The sequence below is a fragment of the Tinamus guttatus genome, unplaced genomic scaffold (assembly GCF_059628265.1).
Source record: "Tinamus guttatus ecotype Peru unplaced genomic scaffold, ASM5962826v1 Tinamus_guttatus_pri_ptg000153l, whole genome shotgun sequence".
NCBI lineage: Eukaryota > Metazoa > Chordata > Aves > Tinamiformes > Tinamidae > Tinamus > Tinamus guttatus.
Genome location: NW_028288687.1, coordinates 1,968,608 through 1,994,509, shown reverse-complemented (window position 1 = coordinate 1,994,509; position 25,902 = coordinate 1,968,608). Strand labels below are relative to the sequence as shown.

Genomic DNA, 25,902 nt, shown 5'->3' with positions numbered 1-25,902 from the left:
CTGCATGATACTAAAAGCAATGAGAGAACATGGGTGACAGAAAAGCATGACTTTACTACAGCCAAAACAAAAGAAACAAACTTGGACAAAAAAAAAAACTACTGAGGATATGTTTGTGCTTCAACTTTCCTGCCACAGGTCATTCTCTGGCTATAAGTCTGAGCTACTGGCAGTGCCCAGACCCCTTTGCTTCTGATTCATGGCTTTCCCCTTTGAATGATGCACGTCTCTCTGGCTGTCTCTTTGAACCTTGGCTGGTTCGACAGGCAGAAACAATATCTTATCCTGAAAAAAAATTGTCTGATGTCTTGGAGTATTTTTCCATTGGGCAACCTCAGATAGACATATTTGGACAAGTTTGTTTTGCTTTCATTCCTTTTGTTACCATTTAGTAAGTGTCCATGCTTCTGGGTTTGGCAAACCCATGACATAGCCTTGACGAGGGGTGGATTCCATGTTCGGCATGAAAGTCTTGTCACCACATCAGCCAGCGTTCTTAAATTGAATGCAAACAGATTCCCAAAATTGTCTCGTGGTCACATGTGTTGAGGCTGAAGACCACGTTCTATCTTTACTTTGTCTTCACTCAAGTTACTTCAGTGGTGTAAGTTAGTTGCATAAATGTTTGTGGCCTAGTATCTAATATCATCGCCGAGCAGCACTGCGGATGGCCCACGGAATGCCAGCCTGTCACATGAAGGGAACTGTGTGACCTGCCACCACAAATTATGCCACTGCACAGCCAACAGTCATGGCCAGAAGACGTAACTTTAAAATACAATCAAACAAACTATTGGTAATATATGACCCGTAAGAATTGGAATATTAAAGTATTTGAATTTCCCTTTTATCCTGTCTCTTTTGTTGCTCTAAAGTCTTATTTTCCTAAATGCCATTTGCATCAGGCTAAAACTTGAGTGCTGTTGTGTGTTTAATATGTAATTGCTACTAGTAATGAACATGCTTTAAGAAGAGAAGTGCAGTCATCATAATCTATGATGACTATGGGATTGCAGGGAAAGCTTAATTTTAAACACATTTGGTGCTTGAGCATTAATGCCAGCATGGTGATTCTGTAATAGGCATCAGTCCACTGAGAATATGACTGTGGACTCCATATAGTTAATACATATGCCATCAGAAAGTGCTGTTACCAATTCATACATTCAGTAGCTGCTACTATGACCTAGGTTTGAACCAGAAACCTAGAAACGAAACATTCTTAGATTTCCCTTTGAATTCTCTCCTTTTTATGAATCTCTTTCATTCTTTGTCATAAAGTTGTGGTCAAGTAGTTATATAAGGCCCATCTGTCAGCAGAAGCTAAATGATACCGTTTTCTTAATACATGATTTTACGCATCAATGTAAACCCCTTGAATTTAATGAATATCGGTATTCTCAACTCACAGTCACAAAGTTTGAAAGTTAAAAGTCAGCAGGGAAGTTAATGAATGTGTTTGACTTGTCAGTGATCAAAGTCCTGCACTGTAAAGAGCATTTATTAGTTGCTGACTGATGCCCTGCTATTCCTTTTTTTTTTCCCTTCCCACCATTAGTATGTTGGATCTTTTTTCATACATGCCACAACCTAAAAGGAGCAGCTGTTATTCTGAATTTCTGACTATAGAAGCTAATAAGTGAAATGATTTTCAGAAAAAATGTGGTCTAACTTTTCATTAGCAAATGGTTATTCTAAAACATTTTTTCACAGTAAAATGAAGGCTTAATTCTGATTTTTTTGTAAGTCAAGATAGTTCCACTGAAAATTGATTTTTATCTAAGATGCCTTGCAAGTTTATAGATAACCTGTTACTAATACTGGAATTCTGCCAGATATCAGATGCCCAGTGTTAGGATGCAGAAATGAAAAAGGATGAAGGTGCATATGTAGCAGTATTCCTGATCAATGTGAAGATTTTCTTCCCATGTCATAGCTAAGTAGTAAGAATTTGTTTAAGTCTATACTAGCAACAGATGGTGTCAACTAAGGAAGGAAGTTCTGTTGGAATCCATGCTTCCATAAAACTGCTCTCAACAGTGTGGCCTGTTTTGTTTTATCTTGTCTCTGATTACTGTAATATATACATAAAACTGAGGAGGAAACACTGAGGAGATCATATGGCTAGTCTAGCAAGCCAGAGCTAAATTAAATAAATCTTGCATTGTGACTTACTCTATGGAATGCCTATATATCTAGATGCTTCTCCTCTTTGAAGGTCTGTGTTATTTACCATTCCTTGTACCAGTCCTGAAAACTCAATTTAGTTTGCATTAAAGGCACTGACGCCTTTGATTCACTTACATTAGCTGTAAGCTACCCTGCAACTATAATTGGTAAGTAGTGCTTTTTTCCACATAAACTTCTGCAATGGAGGTGGATTGTTTTTGTCTGCTCTTGTTTTAGAGGGAGAGGCGAGTGGGAAAGACTAAACTAAACTAAATACACTACAGATCTCTTATTAGTGCATTTAAGCAGGTCCTTTCATACTAGAGCTTAGTTCTATATAGCATTATATATTTTAAGGACATTTTTCATTTCTGTGGGCTGCCAGATGTGCTGCTGCTACCTTCTGATCTTAGATAGTTTGACATTGATTTTCCTAGCACACGCCAGGATTGAAATCTGGTCTGTAACTCATCCAAATGATCTATTCATAACAAAAAGTGCCTTCTGGCAATTGCACCACAGCTGAATACTGTTAAACTAAATTCGTCATTTAATTTGTTTCTGATTGCTCTATAGTGTTTACATATCTTACATATTAGAACGATCTTTTATAGAGCACACACTGAGGTTAAATCCTCCCAGATAGAACTTTTTTCCCCTTTTTTCTCCCTTTCAGGAGATGTTGAAACATCTCCTTCAGCTTTTTTCCCCTTCTGATGAACCCAATCTTAGAATTGTCAGAACTGATGGTCTGAGCAAGTAGAAATGTTCACATTAGGGAGATATGGAAAGGTGATATTTTCCTGCACAAAAGAATTCTTCCTCATCCACAGGCAGAATATCATGTGGTAGATGCTCTTCAAAATATATAATCTTTCTGTTAGAAATCATCATAAAGCAGGCAATAGTCTGTGTGAGTATGTTTAACTTAAATATTTATAGATGCTTGTTACAACTCAAAACGTGAATTGGTTCAAATTCCTCTCATCTCCCATGTTCAAATACCTGTGCAGAGAGCCTTCTAACTGATGCTCTCTGCACATCAGGGTGTGCAGCTTTACCCTCTTTGTGCTTCGATTTCTCCTTGTGTAAAAAATAATCAGTGTTAATGTGCCTCACAGTAAGGGTTTGTTAGAGAATGGCTTTAAATTAAATAGAAGGTAGAAAATACAATGTTCCTTTTGAATATTTATTTCGACTTTCAAGGAAGGATGACATCTCTTACCTGCTTTAAAAAAAAAACAACTGCCCATAAACCTAAAACAGATGTTGTTTTTTTGCTAAAAAAGATTAAGAGTTTTCTTAACCTTCATTAATGGCACAGCAATGACAGTACATTGATCCATCTATATCATCCTAAGAGTGTCTGAAGGCAAGAGAAAACTATGAAAAGGGTGTGATGTAGTGTAAAAGAAATAACTCGGAGTCTGGCCAAGGGCTCTTATCTTCTGGGTCCTGCAGCAAACCTTGCACCGTTTCCCCAGCCCCACACCTGTGTGTAGTCACGTGTTCTGGAGGGACCGAGTGATACATGTAGTAAAACAGGATTTGAGGATGAATTTGGACTGTGAAAATGCAGATGCTATTTGCTGCATAGGCTGGAGAACCTAAGGATCACCCACGTTATTTCAAGGAGAGGAAATGGAAACCATTTGCTGTCTCTTATACATCTGTGGAAGAGAGTTCACCTCAGTGCTTTGCAAAGAAATTGTGCATGTTTGGGGCAGTTTTGTTACTTCCTGTTTTTCTTACTTTCCATGCACATTACAATTTGCAGTTAAGCTGCATATCTTTGAGTCTGCAAAAAGTGAACTAAACTTTTAAGTGGAAGAGAGAAATAGAAAATATGATGATCCCATATACAGCCCCAACCCAGCATGATTACCAGTGTATTTTATTCCAACTGAGATCTCCCACAGCAGAAAAAAAGGTAATGTAGCACCCCACTGGCTATGTGGAGATAACTCCCTTGTTTGCACTGTTCATGTGTTGAAAGTTTGTTGGAATGTGTGCAAATGGTGCTTCAGTGGTAAGATGATAGGAAAGTTTCAGTGTAACTTGATAAGAGCCAACCTGAAAATATCCTCTCCTGGCAAATTCCAGTCGGTGTCCAAAATACTGAGCCAGAAGAACAGGGTCCAGGAAGAGTTTGGTCTTCAAATCAATCTGCAGCTTTGAGTGTTAGCAGAGATACAGGGCAATTTGGAGTATAGTGGAATAATGACTTAAAGTTTTTACTGTATTGTTATTTTTGATGTTTAGAACTTTCCATGCGTTCATAAAGCATTTGGGACAGAGGATGTTGTACCTTGACTCTCTTTAGCCTATCTGGTCTTTTCAGACTTCTTAGCTGCTGGGCACAGCTCTGTGCTTTTAGGCTTAACACACGTGCATACTCTCTAACCACAGGTCACAGCAGAGTGCTGCAAACGTTGCTTCACTGAAAATATTGTGAGATGAGATTTCAAAAATGCAGGCCCATCCTGGAATAAGGGTCCTTTCTCACCTTTAGAGAAATGTGTGCTTTTCCAAAGCTAAAGGAAAGAATGAGAGGGGACATGGCTTGTTTTCTGATTTCCATCACTACTTTGGAGCAGGTATCTTGGGAATCTTGGCACACTACTGTGTTCTCAGTAAGGTCAGTGCTGTAGAATTCATCAAAAAAGCAAGTTATTTTAAGTTTTTAAATTTTAGGAGCATTTAATCAATACTTTCTGTTCCTGTGCTTTTATTTATTAAAATCGTAAAAGAAGGCTTGCCTCATAGAGGTGTTGAAAACTCAAAGATATATTAATTTGTAGTTTTAAGAGAAAACAAAGCAAAACCAAATGTCTTTGCAATGTTTTTGACGCAGCTTTGTCCACTTGGAGTCATAAATGCCAGTTTAAATTCAGTGCAGCTATTCTTGCACTTTAATGGGTTTGGTCGGCCAAACCCTTACGCAGGCACAGAGATGCTTGTGCACGCACGCAAACATCTTTAGTGAAAGTAAGTCAGCACATTAGAGCTGATAGAGGGAATTGAGCAAGATTCTTTTACTTGAGAGATGTATTCCTAAGAGAAATCAGGATTGCTTGAAACTGTAGCGATGTATTTTGAGAAAACAGTTTTGTTGCTTTGTTTTGCTTCTTAACTTCATGTTCCTGACAGGAATCAGCTGCAATGTAAGTTGATGGCTTCAGCAGACTATTGTTTGTGCAGAAACCTCCCTGCTGCTTTATTTACTAAACATGTGTGATGCACAAATGCCAGTAAACTGTGTCTTAGAGCACATGCCCTAGTTGATAGCAAAAGTGCTTTAAAGCTTGCCTGTTTAAATATAGGGAGAACATGCGTTGAGTTTAAGAGGAGCAGAGGTTGGGTTTATAATTATTATTAATATTTATAATTACACTAGTAATTATACTAATAAAAACAATTTTGAGGTGAAATCCTGGCCTTACTGAAATCAACAGCAAACCTTAAGCAACCTCAGTGGATCTAGAATTTTGCTCATGTAGAGCAATGTGTAAATAAAAAAAAAAAGTCTTGTTTACTGAGACGCTTCTTTTTGCTGAGGAAATTTAAATCCACACCAGCCTTCCTGGAATTCCTATGTTGAGAATACATAGACTAATGTTGTTACATTAGGCGAGTTTCCTCCTCTTGGAGTGCTTCCCACCTTCTGGAGAACAACAGTTGCAGATCCAGCTTTCCCATAAACATTGGCTGGTGGGAAGCGTATTCATGTATCATGTGGCAGTGTGGGACTCTGCTGCCGTATGACTTTCCCAGGAAGATCATGGATGTGTATAGCTTGAATGTATCGAGCTCCTTAGTCCTGGAAGATGGAACATGAATTATGCTTCAAAAAGAAGCCAAGTATCCTGACCTCTTGCCTCTGCAGCAAGAATTATTAATGTATTACCAATGCAGAACCCATAAATGGGCTTTGTAGCAAGTACTGGAACCTCAGTTCTCCCACTTTTATCTGCCCTGTTCTGTGCCTTATTTGCGGGACTAGATATGATGCCTCCTTACACTGTCTTTCTGGCCTGGAGCAGAGAAAGTGAAGTAGCTTTAATAGGAGGAAGGAAGAGTCCCCTCCACCCCTATAAACTCAGAATTTGCTTCTTCTGTAGAAGAGTAAGGAAATGAACCAGTATCTCCCACATCCTGAGTGGTCTAACCACTGAAATACTGCATAGAAGCAGGACATCACTGAGTTTGTGGGTGGTATATCTGAATGCCTACAGTGGAATGCAATATAGCTTCTGAAAGCGAGTGCTTCGGTACCCACCCTCACAAAAGGGTTCACACGTGTGAAGGGGGAAGTGTTTTGCATCAGGTTAAACCCCAGTATGGGACAGAATCAGAAGTTTACCCAGATGAGTGTTTCCTGTTAACTAACGTAAGAAATTCCCCTTTCACCCAGCCCGTGTCTGCAGCGTCTACTTGCACACCAAGTGCTTCTTTGAATTAAGGTGTGTATTTTTTTTTTTTTTCTGAGGAGCAGGATAGTTTCTCTTTCCATATGGACTACAGTTCCTATCCCCAAAAGAACTTACTCTTCCACATGGCCAGATCCAGCTGTTTGGGTGGTGGGGTGAATAGGCAGTGCAACCAGCAACTGCAGCTGTGTCACATAGTCTGAAAATGCCGCAAGTTGGGGGACATATTTCTCCACATGCTCCATGGGGTAAATCTCTACCACATCTACCACGTCATGCGGGTAACTCCAATGGAGAAACAGAAATTTTCCTCAGTATTGGACTCTGACAGCTGCCAAAGACTGACTGTGAAGTACCTAGTTTGACAGGCAAATTGAGTCACTAGAGCTTTCTCTTATTTTTCCAGATAAGCCAAACGCCCATTTTTGTGCCTGGTGTTTGGGGACCTTACTTCTCTGCTATGGTGCCTGGGTTTTGGTTGAATGAAGGAGGTCAAAGTGCTACAGGAAAGCTGGTAAGTGTTTGGAGATGCAAAGGGACTCCAGGAAGGCAGGCTTGTCCTAACTGCGGTTCAACCAGAGCTCTGCTTGAAACATCTTCATAAAATCATGGAAGAAATCATCCAGTGGAAAGCAGTAAGAGTTACTTGTTTGCTGTGTCCTGTACACTCTGTTCCTTTTCCTACTCAGAGGGGATTGTAGATGATGCAGAGCACCAAGGACATGTCTACCTAGTATTATTGTTGCTGTTACTGTTTTGCAAGTGAATAGGCTTTCTTTTTGTGATTTAATAGCAGGCTGAGACAGATGTTGGTATAAAAAATACATATAATTTGTGGTATGTGGAAGAACTGTGTGCATAAGTAAGTGAAAGGCATGCTGTGCATAGAATAGTAAGGTATTAGTATGTTATCCTGTCTATAGAAGGCCTGAATATATTGTCATCTTAGTCTGACTGTATTGCATTAATTTAATATATCAGTACACATAAAGGACTGGATCCTCTAAAGTTGACTTTTCTTACCTACAGTAAAGTACTCAGATAAAAAATGCTTAAATCAAATTTAAAGAAAGAGGAGCTGTATGGAGCAGTGTTTAGTCAGACTTCAGGTGCTTAGATCCAAAAGTGTGATCAAGACCTCAGTGTTTGCTTAACCCTGGAAGCTTCTGCAGCTCCCTGTGTCTCCCTGCTCCGTGTGTTCGAATGCAGAGCTGCCCTGCCCTGAGCAGAGGGGAGCAGGCCCAGTCCTGCAGGTGTCCTCACCAGGCAGGCAGGTGGGTTAGGCCTCTCAAAAATTGCAGGCATAATTGCTGTCTTACTCAGATGGGGCACCACCCACCTCTTTGAAAGCTTAGTGGTTGGAGCACTTGCCCAGGAAATAGTACATTTGGGCATCACTGCATTGGTGCATTCCATGTGAAACAGTCACCAAGGGAGAAACAGAAATTATCCTGGGACAGGAAGCCCAGTCACACCCTCAGCATGGAGCTAGGAACTGGTGCTCCTTCCTGCGCTCTGTCCTTGGCCACGTGGATCTTACGTTCCTGCCTGCTTCCATGGGATACTCATCCCTCTTCCGCTCCTGCAGCCACCACCTCTCATCCCATCTCCAGCCTCTCCACAGCCCTATAGCTAAAGGACCCTCCCAGCAGGCGGGATGGGCAGGTCTTAAATTCCTTGGGCCAAGATGGGGCTAGAACCAAAGTGTCCCATTTTACAGGCAACCAACTGTCCTATTTTATGATTACAACTCCAAGAAAAAGTTAGTTTCTGCTCATGATGACACCACTGTAAAAGAAAAAGAGAAAATCTCATGCATTTCTTTTTAAGAACACTTTTGAGACAAGTCCCTAGGTGCTTAATCCAAGGTGGATGGAGACATGAAGCTCTAGAGAGGATGCAGCAGGTCAGTGTCTTTTGTTGGCTGGCTCAGGGTGGCTCTGCACTTAACATGTGCTGTGAGAGTCAACACATTTCAGAAAGGCAATTAAAAAAATGATTTTCAGTAATTACAGATACTTGGATTCCATCCTAGTACCAGAGAACAAGATGTTCCTGGGTCATTTGAAGGTATGTTCTTGTTAGGACCCATAGCGAAAGTCAGCAGTAAATGCTATTAGCTATATTAGGGAAGCTGTCTTATTAAAACATCCCCAGAATATTTCATGTGGTCTTCTTGAGGTTATATGTACGCAAAACACATGGGGAGCCAGAAGAGAAAACGGGATACGTGCACAGTGGTATGGAGGGTAGGTTGCATCCATTATAGTTGTAATTTTAAAGCAGCAGGCATTTTAAGATCCTGGCATTACCTCAACAGTAAAATAAAGAATAACTTATGAGAGGAGAAGAGTTTGGGAACTTTCTAGTTCTAGGATGCCAATTTCCTGAATTCAATGTTAAATATGTAACTTCATAAGTGCCATAATATTTTTGTGTAAAGTGTTTTCGCAGCACACATGTATATATCATATTTGTTTATGGATTTATTTCTGAATTTATAAGTTCTTAAGTACTTTCTAAAGAGATTTTTTTTAAGATTGCAAAATTCAATCCAGAGCTTTTTTTTTCTAATTCTTGAGCCTCTTAGATGTAAATCTCAGAGGTAACAAGCATGCATTATGTTTTCCTGCTATATTCGTATGTGCATGCCTTGTTATATAAGTTTTACTACACTGTTAAGGCCCAGACTCGCACTGTTAAAAATTAAATACCTAACGTGGCTCACTGCCAGTAGGTGTTGCCAAGTGTATTCAGTGTTTTCAAGTACCTCTAGTTTTGCCTCCTTATCTTTGCCATAACCTTTGATGGAGTGTTAGTAAGAGGCCACAAAAGCTGCTCAATTACTCTCTGTGATCCTACATGATGCTCTGTTTTGTGAGTCACAGTAGAACTGGCTGATATGTAAGTTTAGTACAGCTTTTTTTTTTTTTTTGTAGCAAATATTTTGTTTCTTGCAGTGAACATATTGAGCATACACTAGGATGACAACATACCTGCTATTTTATTTTTACAGTAATTCAGAAAAATGTAGGGGATTGGGCCAGGAAGATATTCTCAGTGGAGTTTAGGTATGTGTGCGAGAGAATGGGAGGGATTAGTGGAAGTACATTTAGATACTGTAAGACAGGCAAGAACCATTCTTTTTCTTCTTCACTATTCTGACTGAGCATCTGTATGCTCATTATTATGTATAGTATGAGTATGCTCAGTATTATGTATAGTTTTGGTGCAGCATTGCGTTTATTTATACTGTTTTTAAGCCAAATTCTGAATCCAGGACTGTCAATGGAAGTTTTGTCTTTGCCTTACTTTGGGCTAGGGCTTGACACTTCATGAGCAATTTAGAAGCTCTCATATCTTTTAGAAGTTAAAATGCTGCATTACCCTTTTCTGGGACTGAGTTTTTAAGATGTATTAATTCTAATAATGTTGCTTTCCTCTTTTTCAGATAGAGCATGTGGTCCAAGGCCATGTCGCTTTCCCAGAATTACAGGCAAGAGCCAAAGCCAGGTCACTGTTCTTATTTTTTTATGACACATATGCCTTGCAAATTGATGATACACTGTTATACATTTCCAGCCCTGCAGTATCCTCATTCTGCAGTGTGGGAATCAGCAAATTGATAGTGAGTTTGGTCACTCGAGTCCCTTGAAGTATTTACAAAGGCTTCCCAATTGGTTGCTGAAAGATCAAAGCTTTGAACTCCCCTTAAACATTCACCCTGGGGGTATATCTAAGTGGTGATACTCACTTTCTGCACGTCATCTTTCCTTTTGTGTCTCGCCCAGTGTATTTCATGGTGCCCTTCCATCAGCCCTGTTCAGCAGACCTGTGTGCCTTGGCCTAATGATCTGTCTTCATTTGGAGGGGGTACTGTTAAGCTCCAGGAATGGACTTGCTATACCTTATACTAAAAGTATATGAATTAATATATTTGGAACAGTCATCTAAATAAAGAGGTAGCTGCTGTGGGAAAAAATACTCCCGAGTGTCAGCAGAAGTAGAGCATAGACACCCAGGATAAAGTTTTAGATAAAAACTTAAGATGTAGGAGTGAGTTGCAGGTAACTCCAGGCTTCCTTGAGAACTAAGCTGCTTGCGATTCAACATTTTAGTTTGGTCCACTTTTAAAGGAGATGAAAACTATCCAGAGACGTCCTTCAGATCTGAACTTTCCCAAGCTATTTTGGCTGGGATTGTTTTTAAGATAGTTCACATCACTTCCAGAGAAATCTTAGCTGAAGAGTTGGGAACATGGCATGAAAGTATGCTTGTCTTTTTTGATTTCTTTTTCTCCTTGCATTAAAGAAAAACAGCATTTTACCTTCACTCTGTTCTGAAATGCAAAGGTCCCTCCTGACAGACACATTGAGCACAGAATTATTTTCCATCCATACATTTACCATCCCTGGAAGCAGAAAGCTAATTGATTTATCTGGATGGCCTTCTCATGCTCTGCAGTGTCCAATACCTTTTGCTTGCTGAGGTCTGGTCCAAGCATCCCAGAAATTTGTTGGACTTCAGTCAATATGAAATTATGAAATAGATTCATGATTCCTAGAATTCTTTATGTGGTTCTTAAAAACAAACACACACACATACTAATATATCTGTGTGTACTTGGATTAAGGATAGATCTCTACTACCTGGAGAATAGTATTGATGAAGAGGCGTATGATATTTTATCAAGTTCATTGGCTCAATGATGCTTTTATAATATTTTGCAGATTTCATTCTTCTTACAAAATATTTGCACAATATAAATTTAGTAATAAATTAGTAAACAAATCTCTTACTAGCTGAGTGTATTTTCCTTCTTCCTTTCCTTCCTGGTCTCAGAAGCCTCACTGTGCACACTCTTGCCCCTCTGCATATACCAGGAACAGGAATTTGCAGGCTGCAGTTACCAGTGTTTCAGCTGGTTTGTAGTAACTTGTTAGGGCATGAGGCGACTGAGCCAGGCTTGCTAGAAACCAGCTGCCCCTGAGCGCTGGCGCTGAAGGCTGGCCAGTCTTGTGCAAGCCTCGCTCTCCTATCCCCCCGTTCCCATTTCACTTCTTTTACTGGAAGCGGAGGGGATTGAGTTACATGAGGATCATCTGGATGGCTGTAAACTTAGCCATTGGTCTAGCTGCTTGCCATGCTCTGGGGAACAAGACACCTGGTTTCATGCAGTTGAGCAAGTCATAGAAATTGCTGTGTAGATGGCATGTTTGGACTTCTGTCTTTATATTGTGTAGGTCTCACATCTAGCCATCACTGATGTGGTAAAATCCGAGATATGTAGGCCAGAGTGTGACATAAAAGAAGGAGATAACACGATCATTTATGCTCTAAAGTTTCGTTGCTAGAATCAGAGCTTCTTATCTTCTGGAGGAAGGGAAGTGTCTAACTGTGGGACTTCACAGATTGCGTGTCCTCCGGCACTTTGTGAAGAGCTGTGTGTTAGGAAAACATTTCTTTTCCTTTGCTTCTGAATGCTATTTACCCATCTAAAGAGATGGAAAACAGCAATAAAGGAAAATACATATATCTGTCATCCCTTCTAGGATCTTTCAAGCAGTAGGTAATAATAATGTTTGTGAGTTTTTAGCACCTGTAGATTTTTAGGGCCTTTTTAGTTTTTAAGATTTAGAAACCTAAAATATTTAGGTTTTTTTTTCCTGAAAGATACCTGCTGGCATCTTTCAAGATTCCTGAACAAATTAAATACTAAAATCTTGTTGCTTTCTGAAACACTGTCCTTAATACAAATATAACCTTGGGCAAAGTTGTGTTGATTTATTACTCTCCACTTTGAGCATAACTCCTTTTTAATGCCAATAGTTTGCATTGAGGTCTGCAAGCCAGATCCAGCTGCTACTGATACCCTTTCACAGAACTGAATAGAAAAGGCTCCAAAGAGCCTGTAGTTTAACACTGCATATAGCACAGGCCTAGCAGGGATCGGAACTGGCAAGTGTTTGGAGGATTTTGCCAATAACCCACATTTATGTATAAAGAAAAAAAAAAAAGTGTGGAGAAGTGTATTTTTAAGGTTATCTGGGTCTTCAGTGGATTTGGCTGGACTTCAGTTTGTGTTGCACAGTCCTCAGACTCTGTCAGACCAGCCCGAATGGTTAAACCCTGCTGGGGGATGAGCAGCATGAGCAGATAGAACCTGGGATGTTTGCTCGGCCTCTGATTGAATGGAGTTTTCAGCTCTTTTTCTTCCCAACCATCAAACCAGGCTTTAGATGGGAAATCAATGACTTTGTCATTAGCGCATACTGTTTATAATACGGTCTTTAGGAATGTTGAAATAGGTCCACTATGAAAATGAGGGGAAAAAAATGACTGTAACTTCCAAATTATGATAATTCAGGTCCAAGAAGACATATAAAGCACCTTTAAAAGTATGTGAATAATGATGTGAATTAGTTATTTTAATGTCTTCCAAGTGTACTTGCTTTTGAATGATATCCTCTGATAGCATACACATGGTAAGGTATAATTGAAAAAACATGCAGCTGAATGGTTGAATGCAAAGTATAAATATACAGCTGCTAGGAGGTCAGGAGTCAAACTAGTAAAGCATATGCCAAATTCCCTTAGGGATCTCATTAGTGGATGATTGAATATACATGTAGAGGCTAAATGAATATCACTGTTTGGGTATACAGTGGATGAGACAATGACTAATCAATTGTAATTAGAGTTAGATGCTATTGTTGACCCACATGTCTGGAATTAAGTGCCCCACTCTGAGATTTCCTAGGATTTGAAATACATATATGAATCTGTTTATGATGGGGTGAGTGTTTGCAAAAAATATTCTGACTGTAATTGCAACATTTCAAAACTGGAATGTCACTAAAGTCATGGCCAGCCAAAGCACTGGGTTGTTCACTGTTAGTGCTGCCCAGTTACTGCTGCCCTGGGGAGAAGGCCGGGGGCTGCTGCGGGGATGGGTGTAGTGTCTCAGCTTCGATACAATCATATTTAGGCCCATGTTCAGCTCCTCCCTAAAACAGCAGCCACTTGCTTGCTCTCCTCCGCCCTTACTGCTGCATTTTCATCATAACATGCACTGAAATAGTTCTGGCTTATAAAAGGAAAGCTGAAAGTGCAGCACTATTTATTAATCAGAGAAATTCTTAAAGTGTTGTAATGAAATTTTATTTTAATTTCTCTCTGGAAGCCTCTCTCTGGGCTTTCCTCTCTGTAGCAGTCACTTTCATAGTCTCAGCACCTGCTTTCTGCTCGAGATAAGCATCGTCAAACCCCAAAATACCAAAGAGCTTTGGCTCCTGCAGGGCCCTGGGGACACAAGCGCGAGAGCGTCGGCTTCCACGGTCTCCGCAGACCCTGCTGTGCCCAGGCCTTTGGGTGGCTGCTGAGTGCAACGCAGAGCTGCCCTCTGCAATGACCCGTGCTGGGCACGCTCTGGCTTTATCTTTCTCCCACTTGGTTTTATATTTGGGATTCTTTGATGCATCTTTTGCATTTGGTAGTAGAGGTGCAAGTGTTCTAAGTTTAACGAATAACCTCTCCTTCTTTTTTCTCCAACTTGTTTTTCTTCCAGTTCTCAAAGTATATATACATACTTGAACAGTCACCTGGATCTGATTAAGAAATCTTTGCCTGTGGGTTTCCTCACTGTTGATTTACATGTTTGGCCAGATTTCCATGGTAACAGATCTCCCTTAACAGATCTGACACTAAAGGGCATGGTAAGAAACAGCCTGTCTTTGCAAAGAGGTCAATATGGGGTAAAAAAAAAAAAAAAAAGTTTGGAAAGAACTTTTTTATTTTATTTTATTTTAAACATACTTCTCCTTAGCTATTTAAACTATCCCAGAGGGTTTTGGTTTCTTGCTGTATTTTGAAACGTGCTAATGTTTCAGAAGAGAACCAGAGACCAGGATACTTCAGATAGTGCTAGCGCCACATCTGTTTTCTAAGAATCCAGGGAGGTGTGTGTGTCTCCCGGTACCTTTCGCAGGGATTGCATGTCAGAGCACGGAGCAGAAGTGCTTGCTGTTGCTCTCAACTCACCTGTCCGCCTAATGTTACATTTCCTTTGGGATGAGTTTCAGCACAATGAGTTTCAGCATTACAATCTAGAACCAGAAAGAACAGATTTTGGACATTTATCAGGCAACCTCCTCTGGTGAGATTTTCAGTCCCCATTTAAACATTTGGAGGTTTCTCTTCTTTGAACGTCATGATGACAGATCCATGACACAGGCCAGGTTGTTCACACGCAGTACTGTGATAGAAGAATACCTTAATGATATAATTTGATGAACTATCTGGAACTTAGTGCAGAAATGCACCTTGAATTGGCATGTTGTCCTTGGAATGGATATCTCAAGGTACTTACCAGTACCAAAATGTACTATATTTAAGATGAGGTAAAAAATGGTAGTTTTAAGTATTGCAACGCATGTTTAATCAGAGACCAGAGAAAGATTTAAAAAAAAAAAAAAGGCTTACATATTTTTGGGGTCTTAAGTAAAGCTGCCTTATTTTATGAAATAAATACTTGCTGCAGTAGAATCAGACTTTCCTTTGGTATGATGACGTTATGCAAATATTGGTAATAGCAGTGCATCTTTCCTGCCAGAGTTATGGCTGCATTTAGGTCTTTCCTGTGCTGATATTAATTCAGCATAATTTATGTCACAGCAAATGACATTAAGATATAGTCCTTCATTATGAATTGTCTTTTGGTGTAAGGGTGCTTGGAAGGAGGAGGAGGACGAGAAGGGCTTTTAAAATGTAATTTTTATGTAATACTATGTCTGTACTATTACATTAAATACATTCACAGGCATTATTTGAGTCATAACATAAAACTGTCAGAGCTAATCTAACTTTAATCCCATAGAATACGCTGTTTGTTCTTTATTTCTTTGCAAGGGCAAAATAAATTTATGTGTCTCTTCATCGGATCAGGAATAACATGTTTAACATAACATTATGTGTACAGCCCACAAAAATAGGGCTTAGAATTAGCGCTTAAACATGTTACAACAAGAAACCACAGAAAATAATAGCTTTACCTTGGCTGAATTTGTCCTTTTTCTTTTTGATCTTCATGCAGGTTGTTGGACTAACATTGTCTCAGGGTCTGGATGAACTTGCCCTTATCTACTTGGCCACGATTCAAGCCATTGCTGTAAGCCATTTTAAGTGCATAAAAGAATAAATGAATTGTCTCATGTTCTGTGACAGACCAATTGTTCCCTTCTGCTAAATAGATTTCTAATAATAGATGAATTCACTTAATAGGCTTCTTAAAGGAACAAGATATTGTTTACCCACATTGTTACCTATTCCCTACTGTAAAATAATGGACAAGGGGAAGCTAGAGTGAGGAGAAAATGTCTTCTAAAAAGTTTTCTCTCTATGGCAATTCTATAAACAGAGCCTTGGCCTCTAGTGCAGATGAGAGGCAAGAGCCTAGTACTGCATGGGGCAGTGTTAACAGTGTGGGCTAGGTAGAGGTTAAGCTGAGAGAGTGGAAATAAGAAAAGCCTTGGCAGTGCTATGAAGGAACTTGGTCTCCCCTATAATGCCTCATCTTCAGATTGTTCCTAAAACCACGGTTTTCCCCTCGTAGCCTGGTAGGTGAGTCAGGGCTCTCTACCACAGCGAGTCAGCGTGGATCCGTGATTCAGCTCCGCTCCTAACGCTGCAAACTGAGCATGGCCAGGCCACGTTCATCCCTTGGCCTTCCTGGTGCCTCATGTACAGCCTGCCCAAGCTGGGCTGCTTGAAGGGGACAGAGACCATCTATATGAAAACAGCATAGATGTTTGCAAGCACGCATAGGTGGGACATTTTATGGGAACGCTTTTGTTCCTGCCCTGGTTTCCTCAAATGAGAGGCTTTCTGGAACCAGGATTTTCAGTTGACAAGAAATTCTGATTTGAAATGAAATCTGGGGTCAGAGAAGCTGTTTGAAACCCTGGCACACAGTATTTTCAGTGGTGCACCCTGTCCCCAGACATCCAGTGACTGAAGTTGACACTCCCTTGACAGCTTTTTTTGTGATTTTGGGGTTTTTTCAGTTTGTTGAACTTGAGATGTTTTCAAAAAACATTAACAGTTTGATGATTTGGAAACTTTTCCTGACAAAACTCTGTTCAGTTGGAAAACTTCCAAACTGCTCTACTAGTTAAACAACAACTAAAAGTCTCTGCTAGGCTGGGTCAGCCATCTGGGATAGAGGGTGGGCGGCTGCTGTAAATTCACTGCGAGCCGTATGCCTAATGTATTAACCCTCCATCTTCAGCAAATAGCGATAATTCAGCGCGAGGCTGGAATTCACTGTTGTCAGTTTTGATCTTTTTTGGAGGTGAATGTAGCTTGGTTATACCTGATGCTTTGGTGTAATCCCCCGATTTCAATGAGAATGTCTAGGAGGGCTTAAACAACGGCAGCCGCTGCTCCCGTCTCCTGAAAGAGGCTGGAAACAAAACTTTGCACTCTCAAACAGGTGCTCTGTTATTATTTTGCGCTAATGAAGTGGAACCCTTCTCTGCTGGACGTCCTGGGAAAGTCACCTATTATCTGACTGCATGGTACAACTCATTTTGTTGTGAACCACAAATACTGCATTTAACACTAAATTCAGCCCTGATATGCTTTTTGATAGGAGATTGTATTCATCATGAGATACAAGATGAAAATAAAAGACGAGAGCGTAGCTTTCTTTTTATTGCAAATTAGCAGGAATTCATTTTTCTTAAATCGGCTTTGAAACAGTAATTAGAAAGTAGGCAGAACTAGACTTGTTTTTGTCTTGATATATTTACTAAGTTACAGTGTGACACCCAGAATATTTAATTTTCCTCCCTTATCCTGACACATTTTAGCTTCGCTTTGTGGAAGGAAGCACGTCTTGTTCAGGACAGCCCCAATCCTGTACCCTTAGTTGTCTTCAATGGATGCAATGTAGACTTTAAACGTAACTGGAAACCTTGTAAAAAGTGTAGGCCTACCCACAGAATGTTAATCCATAGTTTTCTTTTCATCAGGAGACTCTTTTTCCTTTTTATATAAAATTTGCATTTCAAGACCCTCAATTTGCATTTTCTCCAATCCAGGATTAAATTAGTTCCCCCTCACTCACAGTGAAATAAGTCTAGCTTTAATTTAAATTTCAGCGTGAATACAATTTTCCAGGCAGGTAAACACAAAACCGTTTTCACAGCATGTTCTTTCTCAGGCTCTTAGGAGTGTGTATGTTGTACGAGAAGTTGCTAATAAAATTGAATTTCAGAAATAAGGAAAGAGAATATCCTTTTAGCTATTCACTGCAAAATGTGATGCAGCAGTTAGAGCGCTGAGAACATGGTCAGAGACCTAATTGTGGCCGTCAGGCCCATTCTGAGGAGACAGACTCTTTTTAGAGTAGTTTATTTTTCCATAATTAAAATTGCGGCTGTGTCACTTGGAAATTAGCCCTCTGTGTCAATAGGGAAGTGATGGGTTTAGTCAGCTGGTGCTGCGGCTGCTCGAGTTCCTCATAGCCGCGCGCCTAAAAACCAAATACATTGGAAGGCCTATCCCGAGTTGTGCCAGGCATTCATAATAAACATCCCAAGTCTGATGAAACTCTGGTCGTTTCAATTTTCAGTAGCTTCATGTGCAGAGGGGTTTATTGAAGGCTGGAGACCTCTTAATGAACTTGGAGCGCAAGATAAAGAAAACTTGAACGATGGTTTGTGAAAACTTTGGCCAGATGGTGTTTGGGGAGGGGGGGCATTTGCATGAAAAACAGCCAACTTGGGCAAAATTTTAGCTTAAATTTGGCATATAGTCAAGTCTGAACTTCCAAGGGAAGTCCAGGGAATATAAAGAGCTGACAATTTGGGGGATAAAAGGTTTGTCGAAGGAGCTGGCAAGGAGGGAAGGGGTTGACTTCAGTGAATAGTTGGATGCAAGAAAAGCAAACAGAAAGAAAAGAGTTCTTAGAAGTGGCAGAGTATTTGCTTTCATCATTTACAGAAGGAACACTGAACTTTTCTAATTTGACTCTATCAAAGTGTAGACTTGAAAAAAAGAGTTTAAAAAATGCTGATATTTTAGATATATTTCAATTAATCCAGGTATGAAATGAAGCATTTTGTTTTGAACAGCCAACAAAATTCTTCAGGTTTCCCTTTTTGCTACAAAGAAAATATACAGCTTTCATTTATCCTTTTTTTTTCTTTCTTTATTTTGTTGCTTGGCTGCAGGCTGGGAATCTCTGTACTGAGGCTGATTTTCAGCTGTGGAGTTTTCGATGGGGACGTTTATGCTACGGAGGGCTTAGTTCAGAGGCCCTAATCCTGCAGGCCCCTTCCCAGCCAGCAGGTTGCTGTTAGGTCCAGTGATACGGATGCATTTCTATCATTCCATTAAGCACCTTTTAATTCTCTGCCTGTGTCTGCTCTCCTGTGCTCATCTGCTGTTTTTTTTTTTTTTTTCTCCCCCTGCTCTTTTTGAAGTTAGGAACAAGACATATTTTGGAAACTATGCAGGCTGCAGGGCATCGTATCAACACCCTGTTCCTGTGTGGTGGGCTGAGCAAGAACCCCCTCTTTGTGCAGATGCACGCTGACATTACTGGTAAGTTAGAGGAAGTGAGAGGAAAGGAGTGTAAATGAAATTATTATTTTAGGTGGCTAAATGCTTTGTCCTCAGAAAAATAAATAGTTTCTGTATATAGAACTGTATTTTTTTGCTTGGCCAAAAAAAGGTATAATAAAATGTTGCTTCCTGAAATCCTGGATTTCCTGAAATTAAAAGATATTTGAATAACACAGAGATGTGGCGCAAACAAAGCTCCCTAATTTGGATTGTTGGAAAACAGATTTCCTAGAGAAACACAGAACATGATTTCCCATCTGTAGATCTTACCTGGAATGAATATATGTATATTTTAAAGGAATTTTAAAAACTACTATGTACGCATACATGCTTTTCATTAGCAAGTTTTAATTTTTTTTTCCAAACTTTCCATAAAAATGATTCCATAATTCTGACTGTAGGAAGATAAAACAGACAAGAATAATGCACAGGATATTCTATGAGCATTTTTTATATAACATGTCATATTTCTTCCGAAGTCTCTATTAGTTTTATTCTTTTAGCCTGCCTTCACGTGGATATCTTAGCACATCTGTAAGTCTATTCATTATGTCTCAAAATATGGAAAAATAGCAAAAGTGAGTTTAAAGGACTTCAGTGAAATTTTGAATGATGTGTATTTTATACAATGCTGAACTGTCAAGGATGAAGTTTAAGGCTCACATTTGGGTCATTTGGTGTGAAGATCTGCCCTGCCCTGACATCAGACCATACTTCATAAGCTTGAATCAGGAAGGAAGATGAAAATACACTTTGTAATAACCTAAAGAAAAAAAAACAGAAATGTTTTTCTGCAAATAGCAGAATGGCCACTGACCTAAAATTCACTAAATACACTGTTGTCAAAGAAATATTTTTCTGTTTGTGAACCTTTCCTTATATAACTCAGATGATTTAGGTGGATGTTGGCTCAAGATGGTTAAAATGAAAGTTCTGCAAAGAGGTATTCTGATTAAAATGTAATCAGGAGTCCTTTGACTGTAACTAATGGCCAACTGCAATTCAGTATGAAAAGGTCTTTTTGCAGCCTGTAGTTCTCCCCCATTTGTACAATCTGTGACTGACAAGGGATGTCAGAGTTCATCTAACTGAAACGCTCTTGGTTGTGTTGAGCTCATTAGAGCCTATCAGATAAAATAACTAACATTCCAGGATCAATCCCCCATTCTTTCATGAAAAGAAAAAAATCTGAATATATTATTGTTAGCTGGGAATGCCCGTGACTCAGTCATGCAGACATCCAGTAGATAATTTCACAGGCCACTTCGAAAGTATCTTGATTGTGTTGATGCCTAGTAAGGATTCCCTGTGCGTTCTGGTGACCTGGGGAATGGGCAGTAATTCTAGAGCACACTGCAAATTGTCCAGTGCTTCGAAGCCTGGCAAACAGCCGAGTTGCTCTAAGCTTTAGTTTTAGGTTATCCACCTGTATTTGAAGCTGACCCAGTTCCTGAGCTGTGGGACCACAGTGAAATGCTCAGGTGACTGATCCTACACGGGTGTCTTTAAGATGGGCTCATTTGGTCATGATGCAGAGGAGTTTAAGGGATAGTGTAACCAGTTTTCCTTTGCTGTTAGGAGTCATGCTAGCAATCACACAACAAGCCCTCCCTGGGTCCACTCTCCTTCCCTGACACTCCATGCTAACTAGAGGGAGAAGCGGAAAAAAGCCCCTGTGACAGCTCTGCATGGTTGAGAACTGAGAGCAGGGTGGAACAGAGCAAAGTTGGCATGATGTGCCCGGATGCCTGGGATGCCAGGTGAACCTGCTTTGTGTTCATAATTGTTTCTTGTACTGATAAATTCATTCCCCATTTTGAAAAGTGTCTATTTGTCTTCTCTGCAGGAAGGGCCCTGGAAGAGTAGTGCATGGCTCACTGGTCTCTGTGAGAGCCTCTTCCAAATTTCAGCTCTTTCTAATTGTACAGTTGGCTCTGAGGAGCAGCACTTTTTTTTTTTTAGAGTAATGTCATTGAGAGTATTCACAGAAGGAAGCCCATCTCAAGCATCCTCAGTCATCGAATGAAATTATCTCAGTAATGGAAATGTGCACACATGCCAAGGGCTGGAGGAATATTAAATTCTTTGGCTTAGTGAGAGTGAGCATCTAATGTGTATTTAGAAAAGTAGTTAGACTGATGCTATTATGTTAGGATTTTTTTAAGGAGTATTAAGAAAGCAGGTGACTTTTAAGTGTTTATTGTTTTTTTTCCAGCTATTTTTAAAGTAAAATACTCGGATTTTAGAAAAATTTTGTGTGAACTGAGGGAAAGTATGTTCATCATACTACCCATAGTAATGAAACTTAATTTGTGTAGAAAGTAGTTAGTGTTTAAAATCTCTTTCAAGTGTATTGTGAGTTTGTTTTTCTGGCACTTTAATCTCTTTTTCATGTGTCTTGTAAAATTTGGAAGGCAAGACTTCTCTGATTTCTGTATAGTTTATGAAAGCTTGCTGCTCTTATTTGTATGTCTTCCAGCAAAAACAGACTGGCTTTGTTGATTACATATTTAAAAAAACAAACTTTTCTACGCATTGCAAAAGAAACAAAAGGTTACACCCTATTTTTCCCTCCCAGGTCACCTTTCAATAGGCAGGTAGGTTTGTAGGGTGTGAGTAACAGGTTTATATCAGGCTGTTTGAGATAAATAGCTGTTGTCAGAGATCTGGAGGGTTCTTCTTTGTACGTTTAATGTTCTGCATGAGTATTTTGCTGAAATTATTTTATTTAAATTCTGCATTTTTCTTGGAGCCTGGAACCTCAGAGCAGAGAGATTTGCATTAGTCAACAATAGAAGGGTAGTTCTGAGTGGAGTTGTGAACTTGGTTTCCAAGTCTTTTTTTTTTTTTTTTTCCCTTAATTGTTTAGAATTGTTTAGTCTGCCATTAGTGCTGCACTGCTTCATTATTCCTAACAGAGACCTATTTTTTTTCTCTTCTCTAGGCAAGCCGGTCGTCCTGTCCAAAGAAGTGGAGTCTGTTTTGGTGGGTGCTGCTATTCTTGGAGCTTGTGCATCTGGGGATTTTGCAACTATACAGGTATGAAGTACCTGAATTTCTTTCTGTTTTGTAGCTTTTTGCACTTTGCAGTTTGGCACCATGCACAGACTTTAAATGGAAAAAAAATGGTGCCTGTGCACAGCCAGTCAAGTACCCACATTACATGCATTATCTCCTGTCCATCCCTTTTTTATCCCTGTATGTTATCTAGGTGTGTTGGAGATTCATTTGTGATGGTGGGGACATGAAAGCATAAACTGCTCCCTAAGAAATTACACCATGTAATTTTACATGTGAATGAGGGAGTTTGGGAAGGTCCTGATAACAAGGTCAGACTTTCATGTTAGTTGTAATACTTGTCCTACTTTGCTTCCTTCACACTGAGGAGTCTTAGACATAAGAAACAACATCATAGTATTTACACAGTAAAAAAAAAATGATACACAGCTCTTGTTTGGCCCATGGTGAGTGAAGAGTTACTAATAAGAACAAAACTTAATGTTTATTCTTGTTTTTTTAATACAGTTCTAAAAGAAGCGGTAAGGCTTTTTTTCTTCGATGGATAAGCCAGAGCATGACTTAGTTGCATTTATGTAAGCAACAGTAATAAACATAGACATGAGGGAGGGCTTATATGCCCCAAATCTTACCTATTTTCCCACCTGTCAATTCGGCTAATAAAAGACATTTCTTCTCCTCACATTACGTGTATGAACTAGACACTGCATTGCAATCTATTTGTACAAAACCATTTTTCAAGGTGGTCTGTAGATGTATTTTTCTCTCTAACATTAGGCACAGATTTTTGTAGCTGAAATTTTGAACTAAAACTTAACTGCATCTACTTTCTGTATAATGGATAAGCCTCTCTGCCTGGTTAAATTGATGCAATACCATTGGAATCAATAAACAAATGAACATCAGTTGAGCAACTGGCCCATGTCTGGAAATGTTCCAAGTGTGAAAGGGAGTTTGAATGTTCTGCAAAGCAATCTAGATTAGCAGGAAGAGTTGTTTTCTTTCATTAGAATTCCTCCATTAAATGTATTCCCTTTGCAATAAACATTGTACAGTGTAATGTATCTGCATTTAATAATTATAGCGCTTGTAACTAAAATTTCATCTTTTTGGTGAATGCAGTTGATTTCAGTAGCAGCCTTTGGTTAAAGGATTTCATGCTTAATTCTTATTCCTCTGTTAATCTTGTGCATAACTTCAGCTTTCAGATACGCAGATATTTTGTTCCTAGTTTAAGATTTTTTGCATTATTATGTAATAAGTGAGCACCTCAAAACTGTTTTTATTAAGTCTGTCCTGATAATGCTTATAAAAATCTATTGCTTCAGAATTTTATCTAACGTGCTTTTATATTAACTCAGTGTATTCATTTACATTTATTTTTTATCTCTATCCTTCTATGCCAAAGCATACCAGAAGCATATCCAAGAACAGATATATATTTTGTACACATCTACATGCATATTGGTCAGCAACAGCATACTCCTTCAGGAATCTTTTTCAGCGAAACTAGGTCCCTTGAGCCAGTTGTGTCCGAAATTTTTTAATTTAAAGAGTGTTTGATCTTTTACTGTTGCGATGTGTCAGGAGGTTCCTCATTCCTGGCACATAGGAATGCTTTGTGGCTGGTCCTAACTACAGTGCAGGCTCCTGGGCAGTCTTCCTGGGCTGAACTTACATTAAGTGATTATCCGTGAGTGCCGGGAACAGGATTTGAAGTTTCCTTGTGATCCCTTCCCATCTTTGCTTGAACCAGAGAAGCTAATATAAGTATACAAAGAAGAAGGAATATAAATTTGAAACCAGTGCCCCAGCACTGCATATGATGCCCGATTTGCCAAGTGCAGCCTCTGCTTCAGCAGCTACCTGTAGACCCAGGCTTTATGCTAGTCAACAGGAATGTTTCCTTTCATGTCATTGATTACAGACCAAGCCCATATACTTCCTTGCAGTGTCTCAGCAAAAGAAGAGGGGAAACTTATTTTGAAGATTCTTGTATTATAAACGAGTCTGGGCATTTGTACCATGTTGCCTTCCAGCAGACTGTCTGTGGGGATCACTGAGAGCTGGGTGAAGATCTGATCCCATCCTGGACACTGGAACATTTCTGCAGTGGAAAGGAACCACTCATTAGAGGTTTAGACCTAGTCTGGGGTTCTTGTTCAAGGCAGGCCGCCTATGGCAATAGCACTTGTATCATGTAGCAAGCCAATAGATTCTGTAAAATATTTTTAAAATAAGTCAGCTGTATGCGATCAAGAAACTGTATACGTGGTTTTTGGGAGGGAGGGAGGGAAAGATATACCTTGCACTGCAGTTCAGTAGAGCTCTGTCATATTTATTTTTCTAACAAATCTTCCAGAATTTCTTATAAGTTCTGCAAATATCTGGTATCATTGCAGTTTTTGCAAAGAAAAGAAGTAGCTATCCGTTCTCCAGTAGATGGTTGGTGCTTGTTTATTGTGTCTTTCAAAGATCTTTGGTCAGTCTAAAAGCAAAGGAGAAAATTGTGGGAGCTTTCCTTGTTTGTGATTTACCCATAACCTCATGGCTCTGTTTATTTGAAGAGGGATCTTTATTGTATTTGTCCCAGTGATTTTGGTCACATTTCTCAGAATGTTTTTTGGATATTTCCACTTCTCCATGTCAAGTCAAAATGCTTAAAAGCGATTTGGTTTTCATGGGTTGGCAGTTCTCCATTTTCTAGAACTCAGGCCTCTTTAGCAAAGCTCAAAAACAGCACCCAAAACCAAGAGCCCTCAGAATCTCTTCGAATGGTCTTAGTCCAGGTCTAACCTGCCCTTCTACAGAAGTACTGGCTGTTCAGAAGACGTGTAAGATGCAGTGGGGATAAGGCACAGCAGCAGTGCTACCAAGCAGGGAAGTGTGTGTGTGCTGGAGCCTCCAGGAGCTGGGGAGCCTCCTGAGCAGGGCTCTGCTTGTACCTGTGCAGGAAATCATATGCATCAAGTGCATTAAGTGTGACCACTGGCTTGCTCATCATTTCTCAGGGCATCACTTCTCAGTAGGACAAATAAAGATGAGTCATCTAGGGGAAGACCCAAAGATATGTTAACCTTACATAGTAATTAGAGTCTGTTTAGATTAACGGTTGGGAAATGTTGGAAGTGGCTGGTGTTTCCTTACGCATAGTGTGTTTGGATGTGCTCTTACTGTCATACTGTGTTGATCTTCAATCTTGTGGCATCCCGAAACTGGGATTTGAAGCTGGCATGTAGTGTGCTTCACAGACAGGAAGCTGACTATCCTGCAAACCTGTGTGGAGAACCTGATCAAAGTACATATGAAACCATAGGATTCTCACTCTTCACTTTCTTGGGAAATTGGTCATAAAGACCAGAACAGTAAAGAGTTTCATAAACCTGAATGAGTTTCTTCTCAGAAAGAAACGGGCAGTAGCTTTCAACCTAATCTATATGTTGTACAGCAGTGGCTGTTTGCAGGATACATTGTTTTCTACTAATTCTTAATTCTCATATCTTTTTTATTCTTATCTTGAGTGTTTTCTCAAGTAAAAGACACTTTCCTAATCCTTATTGACTGCATTTGTATTAGAAACAAAATTTTCAGTATCCTGGACTTCCAACATTGCAAGAAAAAGTTGGAAATTAATGTTACTGCAATATTTGTAATCCTA

At 39.6% G+C, this 25,902-nt stretch overlaps 1 protein-coding gene across 7 annotated transcripts in view; it reads left to right on the top strand.

Moving 5' to 3' along the window:
• The window catches only part of FGGY (FGGY carbohydrate kinase domain containing), a 303,483-nt gene that overhangs the window by 255,209 nt on the left and 22,372 nt on the right, over positions 1-25,902 (top strand). For all 7 annotated transcript variants that reach the window (XM_088522434.1, XM_088522436.1, XM_088522437.1 and 4 more), the window contains 6 exons: positions 7,006-7,113; positions 10,051-10,112; positions 14,167-14,314; positions 15,691-15,765; positions 19,085-19,205; positions 22,171-22,265. In XM_088522434.1, coding sequence (XP_088378560.1) covers positions 7,006-7,113; positions 10,051-10,112; positions 14,167-14,314; positions 15,691-15,765; positions 19,085-19,205; positions 22,171-22,265 — 609 coding nt within the window. The remainder of the gene's footprint in view (positions 1-7,005; positions 7,114-10,050; positions 10,113-14,166; positions 14,315-15,690; positions 15,766-19,084; positions 19,206-22,170; positions 22,266-25,902) is intronic.